We start from the raw sequence: 24,559 nt of genomic DNA, 5'->3' as shown, positions 1-24,559 counted from the left end.
ACAGGGGACTGCGTCAAGGGTGTGTCTTGGCGCCTTCATTTAATTTCTAAATAATGGACATGGGCCTCTGCTGCAAATTTGTCCATACAAATCCCCCTCTTATAGGTCAAACAAAGATCCAATATTTAAATTATGCAGAGGATGTCATCATTTCGACAAAACTCTGATAGGACTACAACGGGCATTGGACAAATTAAATTTTTACTTCGAAAGTCTGGACCTCAAACTAAATGGTGCTAAATCAAAAGTCCTGATCTTAAATTAAGTAAAATCCAAATGGAAATTCTATACATGGACTGTTCAGGGGAATGCCCTGGAAGTAGTAAAGGAGTTTAAATATTTGGGCAGTATAGTGTCATCAGACAAATGTAAAGCTGAAATGTATAGGACATTTAAATCATCCTTTTTGGCTTCGGCCTCTCAGCTGTGACTGTTTGACAACAAATCTGGTTGCCTTCCAACGTTGCCCATGCTGAAATTGTACAGGCAAAATAAATTGTGTCAGGACTTACCTTTGGCGTGGAGAATCTTGGAGTTGCCATAGATTGGTCAACATTAGAGGCCCTCCTCCGGAGAAGGGCCCTGCACCTGCCCAACTCACTTCCTAGGCAGCGATAAAGCACAAATTGGGTCTGTTGGCTGCTGGTTCTTTGGTTGAATGGAACATTTTGCAAACATATGCTTTAAATTTGGCTCCCCCACATGCATCAGTGTACATAAAACTGAGTGAAGAACTCACCAAAACTATCTGTAAAGCATTAGTGGCCTGGAATGTAAATGTAGATTTGATATTAAAAAGGATCGATTCCGCAGCTGCTGAACTTGTTAGTAACCCCAACAAGGTGAAATGTAAGCTATATAAAGCTATATAAAAATGAATGAATGGTTAAAAAACAGGACGATTGAGGAATTAATGTTTCAATGATCACTTTGAACACAATATAAAAAGCTTTAACATCTTGTCCTCCTACCTGAGAAAACACCCATCTAGGGACTTTCGAATGAAGGCCATTAGATTAAGATTCAAAATAAACTTGACAAAGGAGGTTCAGGTTCACGAGAAGGCCTGGCTCTCAGTATGAGATTATGTTGCTTCTGTCACAAGGTGCAGAAATCACTAAAACAGTTGTGTGTAGTGCCCCAAGATCTCACAACTCCAACATGAGAAGTTGGGAAGATGTATCTACAACCTCTGGGTCATACCAGAGGATCACATATGGATTCGTATTCTAAAACTGAACGAAATAAGTTTCCTAATTGCAATTTTTGAATTTTTAGAAAAAAATCTTATCCACAGTCTGTTGAATTAAAATGAATTTGTATCCTGTATTTAAATGTATTTAAGGTATATTTTGTAAAAATGAAATAATGTAGAAGCAATGTGTAAAACTGATGTGCATTTGTTGATGTCTTGTGTGAAAGGTTTTAAATATTAACGAAAAGCACAAAAAAGAAATTGAATTGAATATTTGTCTGGTAATATTTCACAAGAGTGTATGGTATTAGGTGACAAAGTGGTATTTGTCTTTACACTCAAGGCACAGCAAGGAGGTTAATGGGCTGGGGCCATCGCAAGTCCCTCAGCCCATCTCTGGGTTAGCTCTGTCATATGCCCTGGTAGGTGTCCTACCTAGGAGGAGGGACCTGTGTCCCCACCCCTGACAGAATCAAGCACCTGACCATGTCACAGAGGACTCTCCTCTCAGTTGTGACTGTTTGTAAGAGGACTCTCCTCTTTCTCGGCAACCTATGAGCTCTTATCCTCCAAAGGACATACGCTTGAAGGACTGCCCGAGGAATTCAAATATGAGCGCCCCAGATCTAACAGACGTCCTCTCACTAAGAGCCTTTGGGTTCATGAATTGGTACAGCTGCACTCGACTTCACGGTCAACACCATAACCCCACCATAATATGCAATGGTGAGTGGGGAGAAACATCTTCGCTTCACAGTCTGTGCAGCTCTTAAACTCTGATGGTTTGAAAGGGAATATTTTGTATTCAGACAGAAGACTGAGTCAGACAGTGAAGTTTAATGAATGTGCGGAAAAAAGTAACAGGACACGGTGCAAGATATATATGGGAATATATATGGGATGCAGGCACCACATCCGGTGTCGAGTAGCGGCGTGGAGGGATCCAAATGCTGATGTGGCACAGTGCCCACTGCTGGTGAAGGTTTCTCCATGATCCAGCTGATGGGGCAGGAATAGATCTAAGATGAGGAGGTCACTATCCATTAGAAGTGGTATGTAACCGATTTTGGGTCACTAACCTAAGATTCTACATGTTTAGATATTCTTTTACCCAAAATGCTTTTACTAAGTTTGTAGTTTCCGGATCATAGTGCAAATGTCTTCATCAATAAATAATACATTTTACACACATCTGCATGGACGTTGTAATACTCATCAATCGATTGCGTTATTAATTGTATTTTACACAAATCCCTGATCTCTTTATTCTAAGCTTTACTGCACAGCCTTGTTACCAAGAGGGGGTTTGGTTCATATTTTAAGGTCAAACATTTTCCAGTCCACAAAGGTTGGCTTCTCACAACCCTACACCATTAGTGGTTCTGAAAAACCTAAAAATGGGTCAGCATGCAATGATAACATGGGTCCTTTGTGGAGTCTTCTTATGTTTTTCAGCTGGGAGTGAGATCTGGCAATGTATGGGTGGTTTGGTGGGTGTTGGGTTCATTTATCTCATCTAAAACTAGGTAATAAACTTACCTTGCAAGCAACTAGAGAGGCAAGCTTGAATTTGCAGGAGACCGTAACTTTCTATTACGACATACTCCTCTCCTATGTGTGCCTCAAACAACAATTCTCTGGTTTCTTTCTCTATAATAATCTAACCCTCAATCTAAAGTGAGAAACTGAGGTGAAGAAGGAGCGTTTGCAAATACAAAGGGGACATTAATGATTCTCAATCTATTCCAATAGCCCAGCATTCTTCCAGGACGTGGAGTTCCCCTGAGAGTCAAACGATTCATGTGGTCGTATCCCTTTCTCCCACCGGTCTGCATCCATAACTTCCCAAAGGTATACCACAGTCCCTCAACGGATCCACTCCAGAATCAGCACCTTCCAATAGCTCCTTTTGGAAACTTCATTAGGCAAACCTACTGTTGTTGTGCTCCTTTCCATTTGATAAGTAGCGTTATCCCCTTGCAAACTGTTACTTTCCACATAATACATCTCGTATGTGGAACAGTTTATAAGTTTACCTTCTTAGTCACCGTTTTTTCTCAACAGGGGAAGAGGCTACGGTTAATTCTACAGGATCACATACGGAATCTACATTGTTGCAGACACAATGCCATTCCTCTAAGGATTTTCCTGTGTTAAAAACAGGTCGTCTTACAGACAAGGGAGCCAGAGTGTTATCAGACATGTCGCTCCCCCACAATTGGACTGGCAGTCATATGGCTATCATGATCACAGGAGACCAGCACCGGGATCCTGCTGGGCGTTTGCTTCATCAGATAATCTCCTTGTTCACTAGTCTACCACTTACCAAATGCCACATGCAGACGGGGCACCAGAGTTAACATCTCCAGTACAATGCAGACTCTTGCCAATGTCCCCAAACTACATTCAATGACAGAAACTACATTCAATGTCAGGTAGTTTACAATGTAGGCTCCACAGCCATTTGGAAGAAGGCGTGGGGCTGACAAAGCCCAACTTCAATATTCTTCCACTAAGTGCAGGTGGTGGGAGTGGGAAGTGACTTCGTCTCAATGAGTGTTGAGTGTGAGACATTACAATTCAGGGGTGTAACAATGCTCTTTGTTTCCTCTTGAATCTAATAAGGCACTTCACCCACCCACTTCGAGGCACAGAGTAAATTGAATGGGTGCTCAAAGAAAAGGGAGGCCATATTTGGCTCTACTGCTGCAACATCTCTTCTGGTACAAATATTCAAACATTTTGAGGGAAAATCTTGAGGGAAGTCAGTGTTTCTCTATGCGAGAATAATAACAAAAAGCAGTCTTTTTGAGGCAGGAATGGCCCCATGCCATGGAGTTCTAATAAAATGTTGACTTATTCATCAAAGCAGTAAACGAATTAAAGATAGTGTGATTAGGTGGCGCTGTGGAGCAGCCCAAGATGGCTGCCTAGCTTCTCAGCTCCGTGCGGCTTAGGCATTAATCCGGCTACATCTGCGGTCTTCCTTTCTCTTGAACGCCATCCCTCTGCTGAGCTGCTTAATAAACTATACGCCGTGCACTGTGCGAGTTTGGGCCCGATACGACCTCCGGGACTGGCCGTGTGGGTTCCCTGGCCTGACATCCGGCTTCCCTTCTGCCTGGCTTGCCTGACCACCCCCCCCCCCTCTGCTGCACCCATTGCTGTGACTACGGAGGAGCCCGCCCTGAGTCCCCCTCCTTCTTGGGCAGTTTTGGAGCTGCACTTGGAGAGCATGATTGCGCGGCGGCGACCTGTTGCTGCCTGCTGTGGGCGCCTGCCTGGAGTGTGCGGCGGCGGGGCTGCGGCTTGCGCTGGAGTGCGGCCTGCCCCCTCCAGCGCTGTGAGCCCGCGCTTGCCTGCCGCGATCGCGGGCGGGCTGCCGCCCAGTTGTTGGGGTTGAAGGCTCGCACCGCCCCCGGTGATCCAGGTGAGGAGCAGGAGGGTGGGGGGGATTGCACTCGGTGGTGCCGCTGGCTGGTGCCCACGCTTGCTGTACCTGGGAGGATTGCGAGCCTGATGACATTGACCCTTGAGGCTATCCTTTAGCTTATCCTTAGCCCTCCCAGGACTGGATTAGCTAACTTCCATCTGCTGTTCTGCACCACGTACCCCGGATCTGAACATAAGCATATGAGGGCCTGCTTGAGATACGGGGCCCAGCTCCACATTGTGCCCCCCGCTCCGGCATGGCCCCTCTCTAGCCGGCCTCTACATACTAGGGGTGTGTGGCCCCTCCCCCCCCTTCTAGGAACCTCCGGTGCTGATGAATGTGGACCCCACTCGATTCGGCTGACTATCCCGGCGGCTCAGGCACGGTTAGTGCCTATAGGGCATGTCCATCATTGCTCTGTCGCACTACTAGCTGCATTCAACAACTCACAATTGTCCCTGGCTGTCTCAGAGTAACCCGTACTGCATATTGTGCTGCAGCCTCACCGAAACTAGTCACCTCTGCTACACCTTGTGCAGCCTACTGACACTGAGATAATGGCTGGAAACCTTTAACCTCACCGAGGCCCACTCCCTCCATACTACCATCTTCCCCTCCAGCGTGCCCACATCGCACCAGGCTACTATTTCCTGCAATGTCGAGCCGTTCCAAGGGGACTGCCAAAGGGGGTACCATGGACAAGTTCGCTAAGGCGGTCCCCCTCTGGCTGAGGCTGGCCACACGTCATCCTTACAAGAGGAACCCGACACTGACCCTAATCCTGGGGTTGTGGCGCCAGATCTTACTACGCTGATGGAATCAATGGCCAAAAATGTTGCCTCCTTTCACGAAAATCTTGATGACTTCAATGCAAATGTTGCCTCACTCAAAACTCGTGTTGACCAGACGGGGCCTAGAATCACAGAGGCCGAAAACAGAATCTCCACAAACGGAGATGCAATACACACGCTCCAAGACACTGTGGCCTCCCTGTCGTGCAACATGAAGAGCTTAAAGGCGAAATGCGATGACTTGGAGTCTCGCTCCCGCACAAACAACCTGCGCATCATTTGAGTTCCCGAGAACGCCCTCGAAGGGTGGATGGAGGACGTGCTAGAAAAGCTGCTCAAAGACCTGCTGGACGGTCCGGACCTCTCCCCATATTTCACAGTGGAGCAAGCCCATCGGGCCCTATCACCACAACCTAAGCCGGGAGACAGCCCCAGGCCCATCATCGCCAAAATACTTAACTATCGCGACAGGTGAGAAGGGGGACCTACGACTAGAGGCCCATACTATTAGAATCTTCCCGGACTTCTCAGTGGCGGTACAGCAGGAGAGACGTCAATTCCTTGGCGTCAAGATATTGCTCAGGGAGCGTAATGTCCCGTATGCCATCCTGTTCCCTGCACGACTCAAAATCACCTATAATGGCAAACTGTACTTTTTCACCGTCCCAGATGAAGCGGTGAAATTCATTGAGATGCAAATACCGCTCTGCAGTCCGAGAGGCGACTGCGCCAATGACAGCTGATCACGAACAGCGCGGCTCAAGGAGACTCACCATATTTGCTGATCCTTGATTCATGATGTGTCAATGGCAACATAGTTGTGTTTACTAAGCGATGTTGGTTCCCTACTGCACGCATTTAGGCCTCTGTCTGGCTCCTGGGTAGTTAACAGGGGCCAATCTTCTCTCCCGATCCTAGGAGCTAGCCACCTGTTCCAGCCCCTCCTTGGGTCCTAGCTTGCCTGGGGGGGTGCTCTTTGGTTCTAGGGGCCAATCACACAATCCGCTTACCGCAGTAACATGTCCCGGACAGCACATAATTAAAATTATGCTTCAAATGCCGGCTGCACGGCGACAGCGCGCTCTGCTGCAGTTGCAATGTTTAATTTTACTTGGTTGTTGCTACTATTCGCCCCCCGTTGGGCTGGGATGAGGGCATGTCCATGTTGGATTGGGCCCGCCGTCCTTCACCCTCCTGGCGGGGGGCGGTACATTTGGTGGCACTGATGTTTTGGATGGGGAGGGTTGCACTGCAAGTTGGGGTTGGGCAGTGAGGGTTGGGGGTGGCAACATTGGGGTTGAGTTAAAAGGAAATGGCATGGAGCGGAGATACATGACTGTCACGCAATCTGCCTGCACAGCAGGTGGGTGCAAGGAACTGAATGGTAATGAATATTACTGCAGGGATGTTCCGTAAGGCGGCACTATGACACTTAACATCATGACGTGGAACGTCCGGGGGCTGAGTAACTTCACCAAAGCCCGCAGAATAACCGCCTATGCCCAGAGACATGGCATTAAGGTACTTCTCCTCCAAGAAACACATGCCTTGGGGCGCCTAGCGACATACATCGCCCCGACCTGGGGCACCAACACGTACTACACAAAGTATTCAACCCATTCCAGGGGGGGTACTCACCCTAATTCACAAATCTGTACAATTCTCACTGCGTACCAGCCATATTGACCCAGAGGCAGGTATGTGGTCCTTCACTGCCTACTCGCCAACACGGAATGTCTCCCCGTTAACACATACGGCCCCAATTTCGACACTCCAGATTTCTTTGATGCAATCTCCACCATACTGCTGAAATACATTGGGGTTCCAATCATTTGGGAGGGAGACATGAATTTAATTTTGGACAGTGACCTTAATAGGTCTGGTACCGCCCGTAGAGCCACATCACGCGCAGCCCATAAACTGCATGCGCACATGGACACACTGGGTCTCAAAGACGTGTGCAGAGTTCTTAATTGTGGGCAAGACCGCAGATACACAGATATTGCCGCACACACTTTCAGATCACTCCCCGGTAACGCTGCGCATTACACTGGGACATGACCAGCCTCCTCGCTCCGCCTGGCCTGGCGATTCAAATCAGAGGCCCTCCAAGATATAGTCTTCAGAGCTGAAATCCTGACTGATATTAACACCTTCTTTGAGTGCAATAGCAGACAGGATACAACCGATGGGGTACGTTGGGAGGCGTTCAAGGTCTTCATTCGGGGGATGTGTATCTCTAGAGAGGCCGGGGATCTTAAAGATATTAGAAATAGCCTGCAGCGGTCGGAAGCAGAGCTAAAAGAACTTGAAGGGGTGTACACTTCTGCCCCTTCCCCGACCATACTGGCACAGATCAGAGCCGAAGTGGAAACATTTGAGACCCATGCCCGGAGGGAGGTACAATACTATGCCTGCCCCGTGGCAGCCCGAAAATACGGCCAGGGGGACAGACCAGGGAGGACACTGTCCAGACTAGTCCGCGCTGAAGGTGGCAGAACTCGTATTGACTGTGTCAAAGACGTGGGTGGTACCCTATGCTGGTCTGACCAATGCATCCTCGAGACATTTTCTGCGTTCTACACAACCCTATATGGCCCCCAGCAGGAACACAGCCCGCAAGATACAGACCTTTTGCTAGACCAAATCCCCATGACCCTCCTCTCACGCACGACAAGTGATCAGCTAGATACTCCATTCACCCTCGACGAAATAACAGTAGCCATCTCAAATTGTCCAAAGGGCAAGGCACCAGGCCCAAACGGCCTCACTTCAGAATTTTATCAGGGGCATGTCACCATCCTAGCACCCAGACTCCTTGAAGTTTGGAACAAATCACTTGTGCTTAACACTCTACCCCAGTCCATGCGCGAAGCTGTCATAACTGTGCTTCCCAAGTCGGGCAAACCACTTGACGAATGCGGCTCCTATAGACCCCTGTCTCTAATCAACACTGACATGAAAATATTTGCTAAGGTCATTGCGAGTAGGTTTCTCCCCATAATGACCCACCTAGTTCACCCTGACCAGAGCGGTTTTGTACCCCGCAGATCCACAGCCCTTAATATCCGCCGATTGTTCAATGTAATGTCTAGGATCGACCCCAGCACAAGCGCTGTAGCTGTCACTCTTGATGCCCAGAAGGCATTTGACATGGTGTCGTGGCAATACATGTGGGCGGTACTTCATAAAATGGGAATCGGCCCACGCATATCATATATCAAACTGCTCTACACAAACCCCGTAGCCAGAGTCCTTGTCAACTCTAGGGTCTCGGCCCCCTTCGCACTCCACCGAGGCACCCGCCAGGGTTTTCCGTTCTCCCCGATACTCTTTGCGCTTGCTATCAAACCCATGGCTGACAGTGTCCGAGACAAGCATACACGGAAGGGCATACGCCTATGCGACATCCCAGAGATGATATCATTATATGCCGACAATGTACTACTCTACATCAGAGACCCTGCTGTCCACCTGGACCCGATCATACGGGACATAACGAAAATTGGTACATTCTCGGGCTTCACCATAAATTATACCAAATCTGAAATGTTCCCGCTCACGGTACCAACATCCCAACCATCATGATAATTCCCCCTCCGTTGGTCACCAGAGGGCATTAGATACCTCGGGGTTTGTGTATCCCTCACCAAACCTTTACCATTGGCTGACAACTATATGGCTACGGCGCAGCTTGTGGAGGATCGGATGTTGAAATGGTGCAACCTCCCGCTTTCCTTATCGGGCAGACTGTCCCTAATTAAAATGATAATTGTTCCTAAACTGCTCTACATATTTGTCAACGTGCCGATCTGGCCCGGGAAACCATATTTCAAGAACCTACACACTGCATGCGCCCAATTTCTGTGGCACTCTGGCGCGGTTCGTAAGCAGTGGCAGCATATGACTTCCCTATACATGCATAATGCCATTCATGTATCTGCAAATGTCTATGTTTTGTGCACTGCGTTGGTTGTCTGTTCTCTCTTCATGCCAAAAAAGAAAAGTTTAAAAAAAATAATAATAAAGATAGCGTGATTAAATTGATACATTTTCAGAAAAAAAAATACCTGTTTCTATCCTTACCTGAGAAAGCTGAGGTCTTTTCCAACTAACCGGCACAAGTGCATTGGAATTGGAACCTGAAGAAGTCGAGGATGTGCTCCGAGTCACAGCAATAACTTTAGGCTTCCCATTTCTGACATTGGTGTTGTGCTGATCGCCATACTTATGTCCAATAATTGGTGTCTACAATACAAATAATAATTACTTTGAATTTCATGCGTTTTAGTACTGGTCTAAAAATGAATGTAGCCAAGATTGTTTCTATGAAACTGAACTAGAATAGCGTTGCTGTGATAACTGGGGGAAAAATAAAAAATACATTTATTTTTAAAGGTTAATTGAAATGCTTTATAAAAAGCTGACTAAATATTATAAAATGCAGATTTTTGATTTGGCCTCTGGAAGACTGGTTTTGTACGGGTTGGAAGCCTTGATAGTATTTCATTTGGACCGGTAAAAGGAACTGGAATGGACATTTTGGCATATGGTGCTGTGTCTGCTTCAGTGTACATAGGACATTACTAGCAACTTGTTTGGTAGTATTTGAAGATTATAAAGTCAAAGCACTGCACTGTTTTGGGCATATGGCAGCACCGGATTAACAAAAGCTGCAAAGTTACTAACCAATACTTTAAAGAAAAGGAGATCAGTAGGGTACCCATTAAATCCCCTCTTTTTAAAAAGGTTGTTTTGATATTGTGGGACATAATAAAACATCTCACAGGCAGGTATAACATAATACAGGGTGCATATACAGTGGTACAACAAAGGTTTAGCCTTTTCCCCCTTACAATCTGATCACATACAGGCACCCCACTAAAAGCACCCTTGCGAATCCTCATCCAGTTATACTGTCTTTGCCAAATAAATCTGGAATAGGCCCCATATCACTTTGGACCTACAGATTGGAGTCAAAGTAGCGATATCAGTCTCTTCCCTCTCATTGACATATACTAACTCCCTCAACCAATCAGAGCAAGATGGGGGGATATTAGACTTCCATTGTCCGGGTATACAATTCTTAGCTATTAGACAGGCCACATTTAAGAATCTTCGGATCACAGTTGTGACCTTCCCAATATCCCCTAGGATATATTTAATCAGTGACATGGTTGGCGGGATCTCAGTGATATCCAAATACTTGGCGCCAAAAGTGAGCAATAGGGGGGCATTCTAAGAACATATGGATGAAATTTGCAGGTGAACTACTGCATGTCAGGCATGCGTCACTACATCCAGGGAAAAACGTAGAGATCTTAGCTGGCATATAGTGCAGACGGTTGAGGATCTTAAACTGAATCAGCCTAACTAACATTCATGGATAACCCCTTAGTAAATAAACAGCACTTCTGCAATTGCACCTCATATGTCCAAACCAAGGTTATGTCCCACTTCTAGTGCATATCGATTTTAGGTTCCTGACTCGCCTGCATGGTGGCATAAAGTCTAGAGATCATAGGTCTAGTGTCTCCAGCCTGCCAGTATTGCTTCTATGCAAGGGTGTCACTCTGGTTCATGTGGAAAAGGCCACCTCAACAGTTGCCCTCATAGGCTAATACTCTAATATCCTCATAGGTGTACTTCCCAATGTATTTGTAAAGTCCTGCAATTATACCAAACTGCCCCCAGGAAAAAACGTCTGCCAATGTCAGTTCTCCCCCATCCCAAGAACGCTGTAGGTAGACATCAAAGGTTGGGTCAATACCAGGGAAGTTCCATAGAGGGACCCTTCTATCATATAATATTGTCAAACATACCCTGTGGAATATTTGAGACCAGGTTTTCACTGTAGTGCGCAACAGGTCATAGTTGCATGAATCTATATACTTGTCGCAAAATATGACGGACTTCAAATTATTAGGTGATGCCCCATAGCGTTCCAGCAACAAATGTACCTCTGGTGTACCAATAGCTGGCAAATGGTGCCTGAGTGAGGTGATCTAGTTCAAAATCAGGTGTAGCTAGTCCCTTCAGCTCTCATGGTTCTGGCAGTTTTCCCCGACTTATCCTAGCTTTGCTCTCCCCTCAGAGAAGGTGTGTCACCAGAGATGACAAAGTTTTGAAAAAGTTCTGCATGGGTCAGATTGGTATATTACAAAAACATATATAGTAACTTGGGTAGTACTATCATTTCTAGGAGTGAGAGACGACCATACAGCGACATGGGGATACCAGCCCATACCTTCAGTTTCACGTAATCAGTCAGCATAATTGTCGATATAAAGTGATGGTTGTGTTCTAGAGACGGGGATACCAAGATATTTGAATGCAGTTGGCCCCTATGACCATGTGTTGTCCGTATAAGTACCACCAGTGGCTTTATCGTAAACTCAAAAAGCAACAGGGAGAGTGGGCACCCTTGCCTCGTCCCTCTCTCCAATTGTATACCCTTAGATAGCGCATTATTAATACAACCCTTGCTTTCGGATGAGTATACCGAAGACGTACACAGCCGAGCAAGTAGTGACCGAAGATCAGACATCCTACGACCAAAATGGTTATTTACAGGATACTGAGTCAGATGCCTTTTCGGCGTCAAGTGAAGCTGCCACTGCCTTGGCCCACGGGTTTGTGATAAAATACAAAAGAGCCGCCTGAAATGTAACAGTGGATCGGGTCAGAATTAATCTCTATTCGTCATATGCACCAGAAGTGTCATATATGGAAGAAGCCTGGTTGCCAAGATTTTGGCATCCAAATTTATCAAGGATAATGGCCGGTAGAAGGCCACACCATGAGCTGGTTAGTGTGGCTTCAATAATACAGTGATGACGGCTTCACTCATGGCGCAAGCTCATCCATTTCCAATGATTCCTCCCACAGATGGAGCCGCTGTGGTGCCAGAGGGTGTTTGAACTCCTTGTATAGTTCAACTCCTAGGCCATCTGATACTGGTGCTTTAACCAACGCCAGTGCCATTATGGCAGCACTCATTTCTCAACAGTGATGGGTAAGTCAAGAGCCAAGCGAGCTTCTTCAGGGAGCTGTGGAAGGTCAATGCTGGCTAAGTATGTTGTCATGTCCACATCTGAGCACATATCGGTATTAGCTGTATAATAATGTTGGAATGCCAAATGAATGTCCTTTTCAATGGTAAACACCTCCCTAGCAGACCCCACAATTCCGATTATTGCACGCTCATTGCTCTCCGTCTTGACTATCTGGGCTAGTGACCAACGGGGCCTATCCGCCTCGCTGTATCGTCGGGCCAGTACCGGCTTGTGCATATAATGAAACTTAAGAAGGTTACCCTTGATCAGTCCCCATAGAGTCCTGTCATTTGTTTCCCCAGATTCATTTTTGAACCACCGCAGTTGGCCCTCAATGACCCATGAATTAGATCCAATAATTTTGAGTATGCCTACCGACCCTGCTATGAATACTTTGAATAGTTCCCTAACTGTAGCATAAGAGGGTACAGAGACAATGTTATTAACAATAAATTCCTTAATCGTGTCTTGGAGCGTGGAAGTCTGGTCAGTGTATCCAAGAAAAGCGAAGAGGGCATTCTCCATATAGGGCAGAGCTCAGGTGAGCCTTCTAGTGTGAGAGATAACCAAACTGGAGAGTGGTCTGAGAAAGTATGCAAAGGAAGTTCAAACTTCAGTACACTGGGCACCAGGCCAGTAGAGAGTAGCCAATAATCTATCCTGGACATGAAGTTGTGGGCCGTAGAGTAAAAGTATACTCCCTCCTCATAGGATAAAAACTTCTCCAGACCTTGATCACATGTAATGGAGACACTACTTGGTGTAGCATTCAAGCAGCTGCAGATACAGTGCATGGTGATATAGAGCCGCAGCCTTTTTGCGCGTGTTAAGGATAGTATTGAAGTCCTCCCTCCCCCAGATAATGGGAGTATCGGTAGCTCAGGCCGGGATACCAGATAGGTGATGATACACATCTGGGTCCTTTAAATGGACCCATATGTATGGACCAGCCCAACTGCATTGCCGGCCAATAATCCCCACACAAAATCATAGCGCCCCTGTGTGTCAATGTAGGTTTTTGAGGCCTGAAAGGCGACTGAAGAGTGAATAAGAGTCAGCACACCCCTCGACTGTGTAGAATAGTTAGTGTAATATCTTTGTCCAATCCCATCATTTTGCAAATTACTCATGCACCATGTCAGTCTGTTCCATCCCATGGTTACCCACTAACCGATATTCTGCCTAGTATACATGAGAGAAGTTTATCTGACACAACTTTTTAAACTTGCCCCCAAACATATTCCCAACCCCCCACTCCCACAATAGGATAGTGTGCACCCCGAACATTTACATATGAACATTGAAGTGGAACAGTGCGAACAGCAATGTTACATTCAGTACTGTGCATTACCCCAGCATTGCATAAGAATCCATCCATTGAGCCAATTGCAGTCAGCGTATCTAGCTATACTTTGTAACCTAACTAATCATTATGACTCCCCAAGCCACGGGGACCCCTAAGTGGGGCATTGTTCTGCCCAATCCCACCCAATCCGCCATGCGGGAGGAGTGGGATAGAGGCTTCTATTTATGATCTTGCGTCTGCAGCTGTATCAAAAAAGTGAGCGTGGCCCCCGTGTTCAATACAGAGCCTGGACGGGTACAAAAAATGGCATATGGGATTTTGACTTGACCATATGTTGATCTTGTGGACTGAACAGTCCAGATATATAAATACACTGGATTCGAACTGCAGTGTTCTACGCTCTCTGGCAAGTTTTAAGATGCAGTCTCTCTCCCTGTAATTTATCAGCATAGCAATAATCGTGCGAGGCAGATCGCCAGGCTTTGTGGGCGGACAGGTGCACGGTGGGCCCTTTTTATCAGGAATTGTGCTGAGAATTGCACATCGCCAAGTATATCTTTTAATAGGGCGTTGACAAATTGCTCCATGGGCCCCGTAACTGCTTTCTCTGGGATTCCAACAATGCAAATAATATTTCGGCGTTACCTCAATTCGAGGTCATCACATTTCGCCCCACACAGTTGCAAACTCCTTTGTGATCCCGGCCAATGCCTGACCGTGTGACTCTACTTTGTCATCCAAATCACAGATTTGCTCTTCAGCTGCTGTTATGCATCCACTCTTGGTCTAGCTTAGACCAGGGCGAGCTAATTGATGCAAAGCCGCTCTGCATTGCCGACATAAAGGGTTCCATCGATGCAGAGGGTATTGGGTCCCACATTGGGGAGGTTTTCAAGTTGGGACCTAATGTGGTGTCTTTAACTGGGATGCTCGTGAAGGAGTACATGGGTCCATGTTTTTCCCTGCCCCTCTTGTCATCACCATCAATAGCGCGCCCAACAATGTGTAGGCAGATCACTTTGTTATATTGTTACAGCTCATTCTCTATACTCTGGCCTGGTGGACAGATGTATAGAAGGCTATCCTATATTGTGATAGGGACAACTCTGGGAGCTGTAGCCAAACCAGTTCAAGGCAGCAGTGATGAGAGGTCTATGCTAAGTCACAAGAGGTGGTGAGCTTGTAAAGGGTCCACATTGAGTACACAAAATAGGAATCACAAATTACACTTAATATGTATTTATGTATGGCCAAATAACACTATAAAAAGTGACTAACAGGTAGAAATATCACAGCAATAATAATAGATTACATAAATACAATCACTGAAGTAGGGCATAACAAAAATCAGACCCCTGTAAAATAAAGGACAGATAAGGTTATGTGCTAGAGGTCAACAAGGAGTTAACCCTAACTTCAAACGTCCTTCCCTAAATTGTCTCGGCCTTATGCCCAAAGTTCAGGATAGTTCCGACACAGTTTGTGATGCAGGAAAAAACAAAGGTAGGGTCTCTGGGGTCCAGTGAACAGTTCCAAAGGTTAGAGGACAGTGCATTCTAACTAATGGAAGTTTCCCCAACTTTCAGAAAGCTTGCGCAAGCAAGCAATGGCAAAGCCAAAGTATAGCAAAGGTTTTATAAAAGTTAGGCAAACCTTTAAAAGGGAGTTTAGGGTCAGGTAAAAACCTCTGTAACGTACCCCCGTACTCTGATTCTTCCCTGGATTTCGCAGGTCAATGGAAGAAAGTCCGGGGTTGCTTTTCCTGTTGCCAGCTTCAGTACTTGATTCGAAGGGGTTGCAGGTTCGAGGTGATCTCTTGCTGGTGCAAGGACTATCGGATGAAGAATGCAGAAAAACACGATGCAGCACCCCTCTCAGGACTGGACTCAACGTAGGTAAGCTGTTTCGGACGGTGGTCACCGCAGCACGGCGATGCAAAGGGCCTCACTTGTCGCAGTCAGACTTTCCCTTCTATCTCGGGTCCCCTTGACACTATGAGACTGAGGTAAGTCTTGTAGGACAAGCTGAGGATCCCCAGGTTCTCGGCCTCAATTCGTAACAGCGACTTTGGCAGCATGGCAAACTCAGAGCTGGTCAGCCACAGGACAGTCCCGGGACACTTCCGACAGCTCTTCTTCGCAGGGTACCGAGATGTCAGGAACAAGTTACCTCCCTGTAACTATTTTCTCCAGCATGGGTCTGGCATGGTCTCGGGAGGATAGCTCAGGGGCAACACACTCGCTTTGGAAGCGACGAAATGGAGCACCACAGGTTCGATCCCCGGGTCCGCGCTTAGAAACCTCTGGGTATTAAGCGTGTGATAAATAACCTATCATCATCATCATGGAGTCACATGCTCATGAATATTCCCAGTCAGGCTGGGAATGCTTGGTAAAAGAAAACACAGTTTCACGTTCACTTACAAACTGCCTTTCTCCTCTAAACCAATCACCGAGCTCTGGGTCATACTGCCCCCCAGCCAATGGCTGCCCTCTCCCTAAGCCCCTCCTCTGGCAGCCATCTTCAGATTTGGTAAGCACGTAAAGTGGCAGTATGACCAAGAAGAGCCACAGAGGGGACGGCGGGAGGATTCACATGTGAATCCATGCCAGGCCCATGCTGGAGAACAATAGTTACAGGTAAGTAACTTATTCCTTCTCCAGCATGGGGTCTGGCATGGATTCACCTGCTCATGAATAAAGAATACATAGAGGTACAACAGACAACCACAGGAAGTGGCAAGGCTCAACAGAAGCAACTACTTTTACCTCTAGAACAGGCTCACCTTCAAGCGAACAGGTTGCGTAGCATTGCTTGGCCGACCCTGGACTCCTCCTAGTAATCCCTGTCGACGCAGTAGGATCTCGTGAAGGTGTGCATGGACTTACAAGTAGCAGGTCTGCAGATGTCCAGCAGGGGCACACCAGACAGGAACGGCGTCGTCGCAGCAATCGCTCTGGTGAATGGGCTATCGGGTGGTCGGGCAGCGTTTGGTTTGCCAACCGATGACAGTGTGTGATACAGCCAGAGAGCCAACTGGAGATGGAAGCCTTGGACAAGGCCTTCCAATGGTTCACAGGACCAAAGTTCACGAATAGTTGAGACGTCTTCCAGAAACTCTTCGTGCGTGCAACACAGAACTTCAGAGCAAGAGCCACATCCAGCGTGTGCAAAGTCCTTTCAGTCGGCGATGAAGGTTTCGGAAAGAACACAGGCAACACCAAAGGCTTGTTGAGGTGGAATTCCGACTGAACCTTTGGCATGAAGGAGGGGTGCGTCCGCAGCACCACCCTTGATTCGTGAAAAGTCAGATAAGCAAGATAGGGCCTGGATCTCACCTACCCTCCTGGCAGAGGGAAGGGCCACGAGGAAAGCTGTTTTCCACGAGAGGAACTTGAGAGGTGCCTGAAGCATAGGTTCAAAGGGGACCCCCCCCCCATGTGCCCCGTCAGTACCACATTGAGTACCCACACCGGGGCAGGCGACTTCACTGGCAGGAGCCTCCGAAACAGTCCATTGAGGAACTCCTTGATGAGACGGTGGGCCCAATGAGAAGACCATCCTGGAGACCAGGTGTAGCGGGAGATGGCCACCAGATGCACCTTGATAGAGGCGTGCGCCAGCCCCGCCTTGGCCAAGGACAACAAGTACAGAAGAATCTGCGTGCCGTGACCCTCAGAAGGTTGATCTTCTGCGATTAGCACCATGTAGCGAAACTCTTCCACTTGTGCCCGTAGCACTTAAGAGTCAACAACGCTCTGGCCCTGGCAAGGACATCCCTGCAGTCCACCAGCAACTTGTACCCTCCGAACTCTAAAGCTGCAGGAGCCAAGCCTTCAGGTTCAGCGATCCTGAGTCGTGATGCAGGATTGCGCATCCTTCTCTGGTGAGCAAATCCGCGACCACTGGCAGCTTGACTCGAGGGGATGCTGACAGGCTGAGAAGGTCCTGGTACTAAATCTGCCTCAGCCACGCCGGGGCGAAGAGGATCATCCTGCATCGGCACTGTTTGAGTTGAATGATGACTCGCAGCAGGAGACTGTCACCACGGACGCTTCCCTGGAGGGCTGGGGAGCCCACACTGGACATCGCCATGCCAGAGGCCTGTGGCTATGGGAGGAGAGGGATCAATGTCCTGGAGTTGCGGGTAGTGTTCTGGGCCCTCAAGTTGTTCCTTCGGTCCCTCAAGGGCAAGGTTGTGAGGGTCTTCACAGACAAAACCACTACAATGTTCCACATGAGGAAGCAGGGGGGGGAGCCAGATCCCCCAGCGCTCTCCAGAGAGGCGCAGGACTTGTGGCACGGGGCCGTCGCCGCGGAAATGTTCCTAGTCGAGACTAATCTTGTCTGCAAAGCTCCCGGACACCTGAATCCACCGAGCGTCCAGGAATTCCTGAAGGGGTCGCATCTGCAACCTGCAGAGTCGGAACAGGTAAATGCATGACAACATCATGGTCCACACTGTGGCGGTTTTCAGTGTCAACAGCCGTTGCACCTTGCCTAGCAGGGCCCACCATCCGCTCGTCCTAGGGAGTCACCAGGCAAAAGACTGTTTAGTCTGGCCGCTGTTGGGCAGAAACCTGTGCAGTTCCCTCTGGGACAACTGCAAAAGATTTAGGACTACAGTTGTTTGGCAGTAAACCCACTTGGTAGCAGTCTGTACCACACAGATTCACTTGGTAGCTGTGGCTGAGCAGTCAGACTTCCCTCAAGAAGAGTTAGGCAGTATACAGAGTATTCACAATAGGTCAAAAGAACCCAATAGAACAAGTAAACACTGACCAGAGCTTGGTGTAAAAGAGATAGAATTATTTACTTAAAACCACATCTAGAAAAACACACGGGCACTAATAGTAAGCAATCCAAAAACACGGTCACTAAAAGATATACACTCCCTTAAAAGAATATTAGACAAGTCTTAAGTAAAGCCCCACTTATTTTCAGACAGCGGTGAGCGCTTAACGTAGATGGCACTCTAATAATTCGTTTTAAAAAGGGAGAGAAAAGCAGAGAATAAATTGAAACAGATCCCAGCACTTTTTCACAAACACAAAAAGAGAGGAAGGCAAAGTAACACCGTGAGTTTAGAGTCAGTAGGCCGGATCCGCTTTAAGAGGATCAAAACGAAATGTGTCCAAGGCCACACGGTTGCAGTGCACAAAAGTCTTGAAAAGGTTCAAAAAGAGTTGGACCAAAGAAAGAGACCAGTTAGAGGGTCAAGGCGGCCAGCCCAGTCCAGAAGGTTAAGGGATTATTATTACCTTGTAGCAATCTTTAGAAAGGGAGGCCTGGCGGACACGGTAACTTAAAGTGGTGAGAATACTCCAGCGGGGGCAGTTGTTCCTGGCAGCGGATGCAAGTCAGTGCTTCGTTCGGGGGAAGAGAAGATCTCGTCGGGGAGGAAGACAGGAGTCCGATGCACTGCCAGGGAAGAAACCAGCCACGGAGTTTCTCAGGTAAAAGGAGCGGTCCTGTAATTCGCGGTCCAGTTGTAAGTGGCTATCCGGTTGCCGGGGTGCTTGGCACGGTCAATTCGACCACAAGCCGGTCTGGGGTGCGAAGAGAAGAAGGTAAACTGGTTGTGCCCACCAGTCAGGGGAAGAAGCCTCTCCAGCCGGGAGATCTTCTCTGTCGTCGGGAAGTGGTGAGTCGGTTCCGCAGGGCTCCACCGGTGGTGTCGTCGTGGTAGGTCGGCTCACCTTCTCCCTCGTCGGATTCTCAGGTCCTGTGGCGACTTCTGAAGTTCCAGTCCCCAAAGCCCTACTTTTATGCAGCATACCCCCATTCACCCAGCCTAGCTGTCAATCAAACATGCTAAGTGGTGAGCCGGCCGGCTCACCACTTGGGCCAATCACACAAGAGTGCGACTTGAGTTACCAAGGCAACTCAGTCCAGGGTGCCTAAACCCCCTCCCACACCCTCTGTGGTACCCAGACAGAGTGGAACCACTTTTGGAGGCTTCTGTGGAGAAGCCCGCCAAAAAGTGGAACAAAGGGCTCGACTTGGGTTGGAGTCACAGAAGAGAACACAAACGCCATTTTAGAATAGAGTCCTGGCAAAAAATACCAACCGGCGAATTAATATTAATTAAATAAACCGGCGGTATGTTCGAGGCTAAGAGAATTAAATAATTAAAGTAGGTAGCCTCGAACAATGGGAAAATCCCATAGGGATATATTCGCGGTAGAATATAAAAAGTAGTATCCACTGCCACCAGCCAAAACTCGATCAGGGGGGACGGAGACGTGCCCCCTCGACTAACAGACCCCGGGGCAATCGAATTGCCCCGACCAGTACGTCCACAATATGATGGTTTGTACTGGTTTCTGTTAATAATTTGGGACTAGTAAAGCCAATGGTGACTTTACATGCCCTGGGAGACAGTAGTCAGTCCCAGGGTATGGAGTCTATGGTGGGGTGTCACTATGACACCCCTGTGTCACTGCACAGAGGGTGCTGTGTAACACACATAGTAAAAACACATGAGACCCTATGGAGTAAAGGACCCCATAGCCCATAAAACACATTCACAGTCAAAGGAACACCATAAATCATGTCCAAGAGTGGGAGAAACAGAGTCTCACTCTTGGCAGGATGAAAAAAACAAACTCCAGAAATCCAGCAAAGCTGCTGGGGGACTCACTAGGTTAGGAAATTCAGCCTAAATAGAGAATTCGCCCTAACAGCCGCCAGGAACAGTGCATTCTGCGATGGCATAAAGCAGGACTTTGGATAGTTGACGGAGAAGCCCAGACCCGTAAGCAGCCGGAGAGTCCGCTCTGTGTGTTCCGATGGCCAATTCCCTTGACCTGGCCCAGACGCCACTGGTACCAGGCACTTCGTAAACACCCTGGGTGGCGACTTCAGTCTGAAGGGGAGTGCCTTGAATTGATAGTTCTTTCCCTGCACTACGAAGTGCAGGAAATCAGATGTTTTTCACGAACGGGGACATGGAAGTAAGCTTCCTCCAGATCCCGCGACGTCAGGAAGTCTCAGTCCTCCAGTTGGCCAAGCACATGCTGCAATGTGACCATCCTGAATTTCTGGGACTTGAGGTATTTGTTGACACGCCGCAGGTCTAGAATGGGCTTTCAGCACCAGTATTCTTCTTTATCAAGAAGTATCTGGAGTAGAGTCCGGAGCCGCTTTGGAACCAGCTCTATTGCCCCTTTTCTCATCATGGCCCTGACTTCCTGCAGGAGCTGAAGGATGGGCTACTCCTGCTGGGCCACCGGCGGCATCCGCAGTAATGTTTGTTGGCATTCCAGCATATGTCCGTGGGTGAGAGCATCCAGCACCCATCGGTTGGTGGCGATCTTTTCCCGCTCGCTGACGAATCCCGCCAGCCGGCCTCCCACCAGGGTGCATGGGTGGGTGCCCGACGTCCTAGCCGGTTCAATCTTGCTTCGGGGCCTGCATGCTGCTTTGGGAGCGACGACGTCGGGAACCTCCAGCGAAAGCCTTGGAATGGCCCCTGTAGACCTCCTGGGTTGTGGATCGAGAGGGATGGAGGTAAAAAGAGGATTCCTGCTGAAGCCCTTCGAAGATCTGCTGGATTTCCCTCCTGAGGCACGAAATGAAGGATGATGTTGCTGAAGCGTGCCCAGGGCATGGGCCGTCTAAGTGTCGGTCTTAATGGCCTGCAACGATTGGTCGACGGCCTTCCCAAAGAGGTTGTCCCCATTGAAGGGCATGTCCAGCACCCTTGTCTGGACCTCCTGACGGAAGTTGGTGGCTTTCAACCAGCCATGACAACTGAGGCAGACACTGTTCCTCATCTGTCGGAACCCTGTGTCTGCGATGTCCAGGGCCACATTGATTGCATGGTCTGATGCCATCTTGCCCGCCTGGAGGATCTCCAGAGCCTCGACCCGCTTGTCATCGGGCAGAAACTCCAGCAGCAGGGGCATCTTATATCACAGCTCCCTTATCTGGCCAGGATTGCAAGCGCGTTAGCTGCCTTGACTGAAATTGCTGCCGAGTAGATCACTTCCCTACCCATGACATCTAACTTCTTCACTTCGCTGTCCGGAGGAGCGGAGGCCGAAGACGATGGGTTAGATGACTTCTTTCTTGCTGCCGCCCAGACCACGGAGTCCGGAGAAGGCTGTGAACGTAGGCACTTGGGTGCGGACTCTAGCACCAAGTACTTTTTCTTCAACCCATCCATCTTCGCTGGGGCTCAGGTGGGGTTTCTCATCAACTCCAGGCCTTTGTCCCAAACGTCATCCAGGAGAGGCACCACCAGAATGGTGTTCCTCTTGGCCTCACGCGTTGGTAAAGGAAACCTTCCTTCTTAGTCTCTTCTGGCATTAGTTCGAAGAGTTCAGACGCTCTGGCTACCATGGCACGGAACGACCCAACTTCGTCCGGGGGAGAAGCCCTTGGCAGCAGAGAAACACTGCTGTTGTAGTCTGTGTCCTTAGTCGCCTTGTCCATCCCCGTATCACTAGGGGGGAGGACATGTTGGGCGGTTGATGAGGATACAGCACCCTACAACAGCGCTGTATCCTCTTCTTTGCCGAGGTCACGCCCGGTGTTGCCGGGGCCGGAGGAGTCGTCAGCATACTCTTCTGGATTTCAGACACTAAGGTGTGGAGGGTTGAAAGGATGTCTAGCGATACGTCCCTCCGAGGTGTCAGGGGAGTATGCTTGCTGGGCCGAGCGCCATAGTCATCAGCATGTCTCCCATCGCTGTCGTCCCCCCTAGGTGTTTCTGCCGTCGTCATTACCTACGTTCTCCGGGACCGCGTAGACGGACACCAGGTCCTCCTCATCCGAGGAAGAAATATGCATGCCCTGGAGCATGTTTGCGGGCCCCACTCCTTTTTTGGCTTCGTGAGGGGTCGGTCTCGGATTTAGCGATGGTATCCTCTTCTCCGGCGTCATCTCCGCCGGTTTGGCCGAGGCCTACAGCCTCGGCTGCAGGGCTATTCTGGGCACTGCTGCGGTCCCTCCCCTGGACCGGGTAAGCCTCTTTTGCCTTCTCGATCGTCGAGGATTACTTCGCCTGGGGCGCCTGAGCCTTCAGGGGCAGGTCGGACACCTTTCCCTGTGCCTTGGTCCCCTGCGGCTTCTCCCGCAGCTTCCATGCGTTAGCCGATTTCCTCTTATAGGAGGAGCTGGAGCGATGACTGGAGATGGAGGCAGACGGTGAAGATGAGCGTGCCCTGCCCATCGCGGGAGCGCTTGCGCGGCGACCCCGACAGAAAGACTTGCAGTGCTTGGCCTTTTCTTGGGCCCCCACAGATGGAGCCCCTTCAAAGGACTTAGAAGCCTGCTGCTCAGACCGCCCAGTCTTAAGTGAGGCATGCCCCTGCTTGCCGCAGGGGTAGAGGCCTTGGCGTCTACACCAAGGCCACGCCGTCAACCAATTGGGACGATCTTTGACGGTTGGCTTGGAAAAACCAAGGCAGATTTCATAATCTGCTTCCCTGTGGTCCGGAAGGAGACAGTAGAGGCACTGGAGGGGTTTCTCCTCTACAAACATGTTTCTCAATCCGCAGCTGGAGCAGAGCTTGAAAAGGGAGCCTCCCTCCTCCTCTTCCTCCGGCATGGTCTGACGTGAGGTGTAGGCCCAATGGCCTACTAGAATCTTCGATGAAACTTCGACTATTCTTGCCATTGAGGGGCGTTGAAAGACTATTCCATTTCCTCCATAATGTACGGGTCTCCCTCGCTAGGTATGGGGGACGGAACTGTTTACACCAGAAAAATCACCTTCTCCTTTAAATTTAAATGCAGCAGGGGCACGGCCCTGGGAGCATGTACTCCCCTGACTCTGCCCACCAGTGCCACTCTTCAGTCCACTTTGACGAGTCGACAATATTAACATTGTCTAAGGACAGCGGTTTTATTAGGGGGGAGGATAGTGGGACATATCGAGGAAAGGGGACTATGGATTAGGAATATGTTAGTCACTCGATGAGTAACTTAATTACTCCTACATCACGTTTTCTTTCCTCCATACTGTATGGGCAAGTACAACTGAACGTAGCACTAGATTGGAGAGATGCTCTCTTAAGAAAACTAGTTCCTTAACACTGCCTGACCAAATTCTGCATCCATCCTGGAGCCGAAACCCAAGCAGCAGTGCTTGCAGAAGGCCGAGAACGTAACCATGCCGCCTTGCTGATGACCTGCCACAGGCTGTGCCTCTGAAAAGCAACCGCCATGGCTTTGCCTTTGATTGCGTGGGCATGCATATTTGCAAGAAGAGGTTTGTGCTGCCCCTCGTACGCCTCCTTGATGGCCGCAACCATCCACCTGGCTATGGACGCCTTGGAGGCTTGACAGCCAGGCTTTGACCCACCAAAGGTGACAAAGAGGGCGTCTGATTTGTGGAAGCTCTTGGTCCTGAACAGGTAGCATCATAGTGCCTGCCTCATGTCCACACAGTGCAATTTCCTCTGAGCGTCATCCTTGGGGTCGGCGAAGAAAGTTGGTAGCACTATCTCCTCATTTAGGGGAAAAGAGGAGACAACCTTAGGTAAGAATGCGGGGTGAGTTCTAAGCACCACCTTGTCCTTATGAAAAGTAGTGTAAGGCTCTGAAGCCACCAGTGCCTGGATTTCACTGATTCGGCATGCTAAGATAAGGCTCACCAGGATGGCCGTTTTAATGGCTACTAGCCGGATGTCCGCTGACGCCATAGGCTCGAATGGTTTATGTGCCAAAGACCACATTGAAGTCCAACACTGGGTGTGGCTTCTTGATAGGTGGGTACAGCCTGGTCAAGCCGCCAAGTGTCTTTTAACCACCAGATTAAAGAATAAAAAT

General features: G+C 48.8%; 1 protein-coding gene across 6 annotated transcripts in view; it reads right to left on the bottom strand.

Moving 5' to 3' along the window:
* Positions 1-24,559, bottom strand: part of FRYL (FRY like transcription coactivator) — a 3,055,992-nt gene that overhangs the window by 403,985 nt on the left and 2,627,448 nt on the right. For all 6 annotated transcript variants that reach the window (XM_069631694.1, XM_069631695.1, XM_069631691.1 and 3 more), the window contains one exon: positions 9,506-9,667. In XM_069631694.1, coding sequence (XP_069487795.1) covers positions 9,506-9,667 — 162 coding nt within the window. The remainder of the gene's footprint in view (positions 1-9,505; positions 9,668-24,559) is intronic.

The sequence above is a fragment of the Ambystoma mexicanum genome, chromosome 6q, assembly GCF_040938575.1.
Source record: "Ambystoma mexicanum isolate Mex_15411 chromosome 6q, UKY_AmexF1_1, whole genome shotgun sequence".
In the NCBI taxonomy this organism is placed as follows: domain Eukaryota; kingdom Metazoa; phylum Chordata; class Amphibia; order Caudata; family Ambystomatidae; genus Ambystoma; species Ambystoma mexicanum.
The sequence above is the reverse complement of the archived record's forward strand: the minus strand, read 5'-3'. Positions and strand labels throughout refer to the sequence as shown.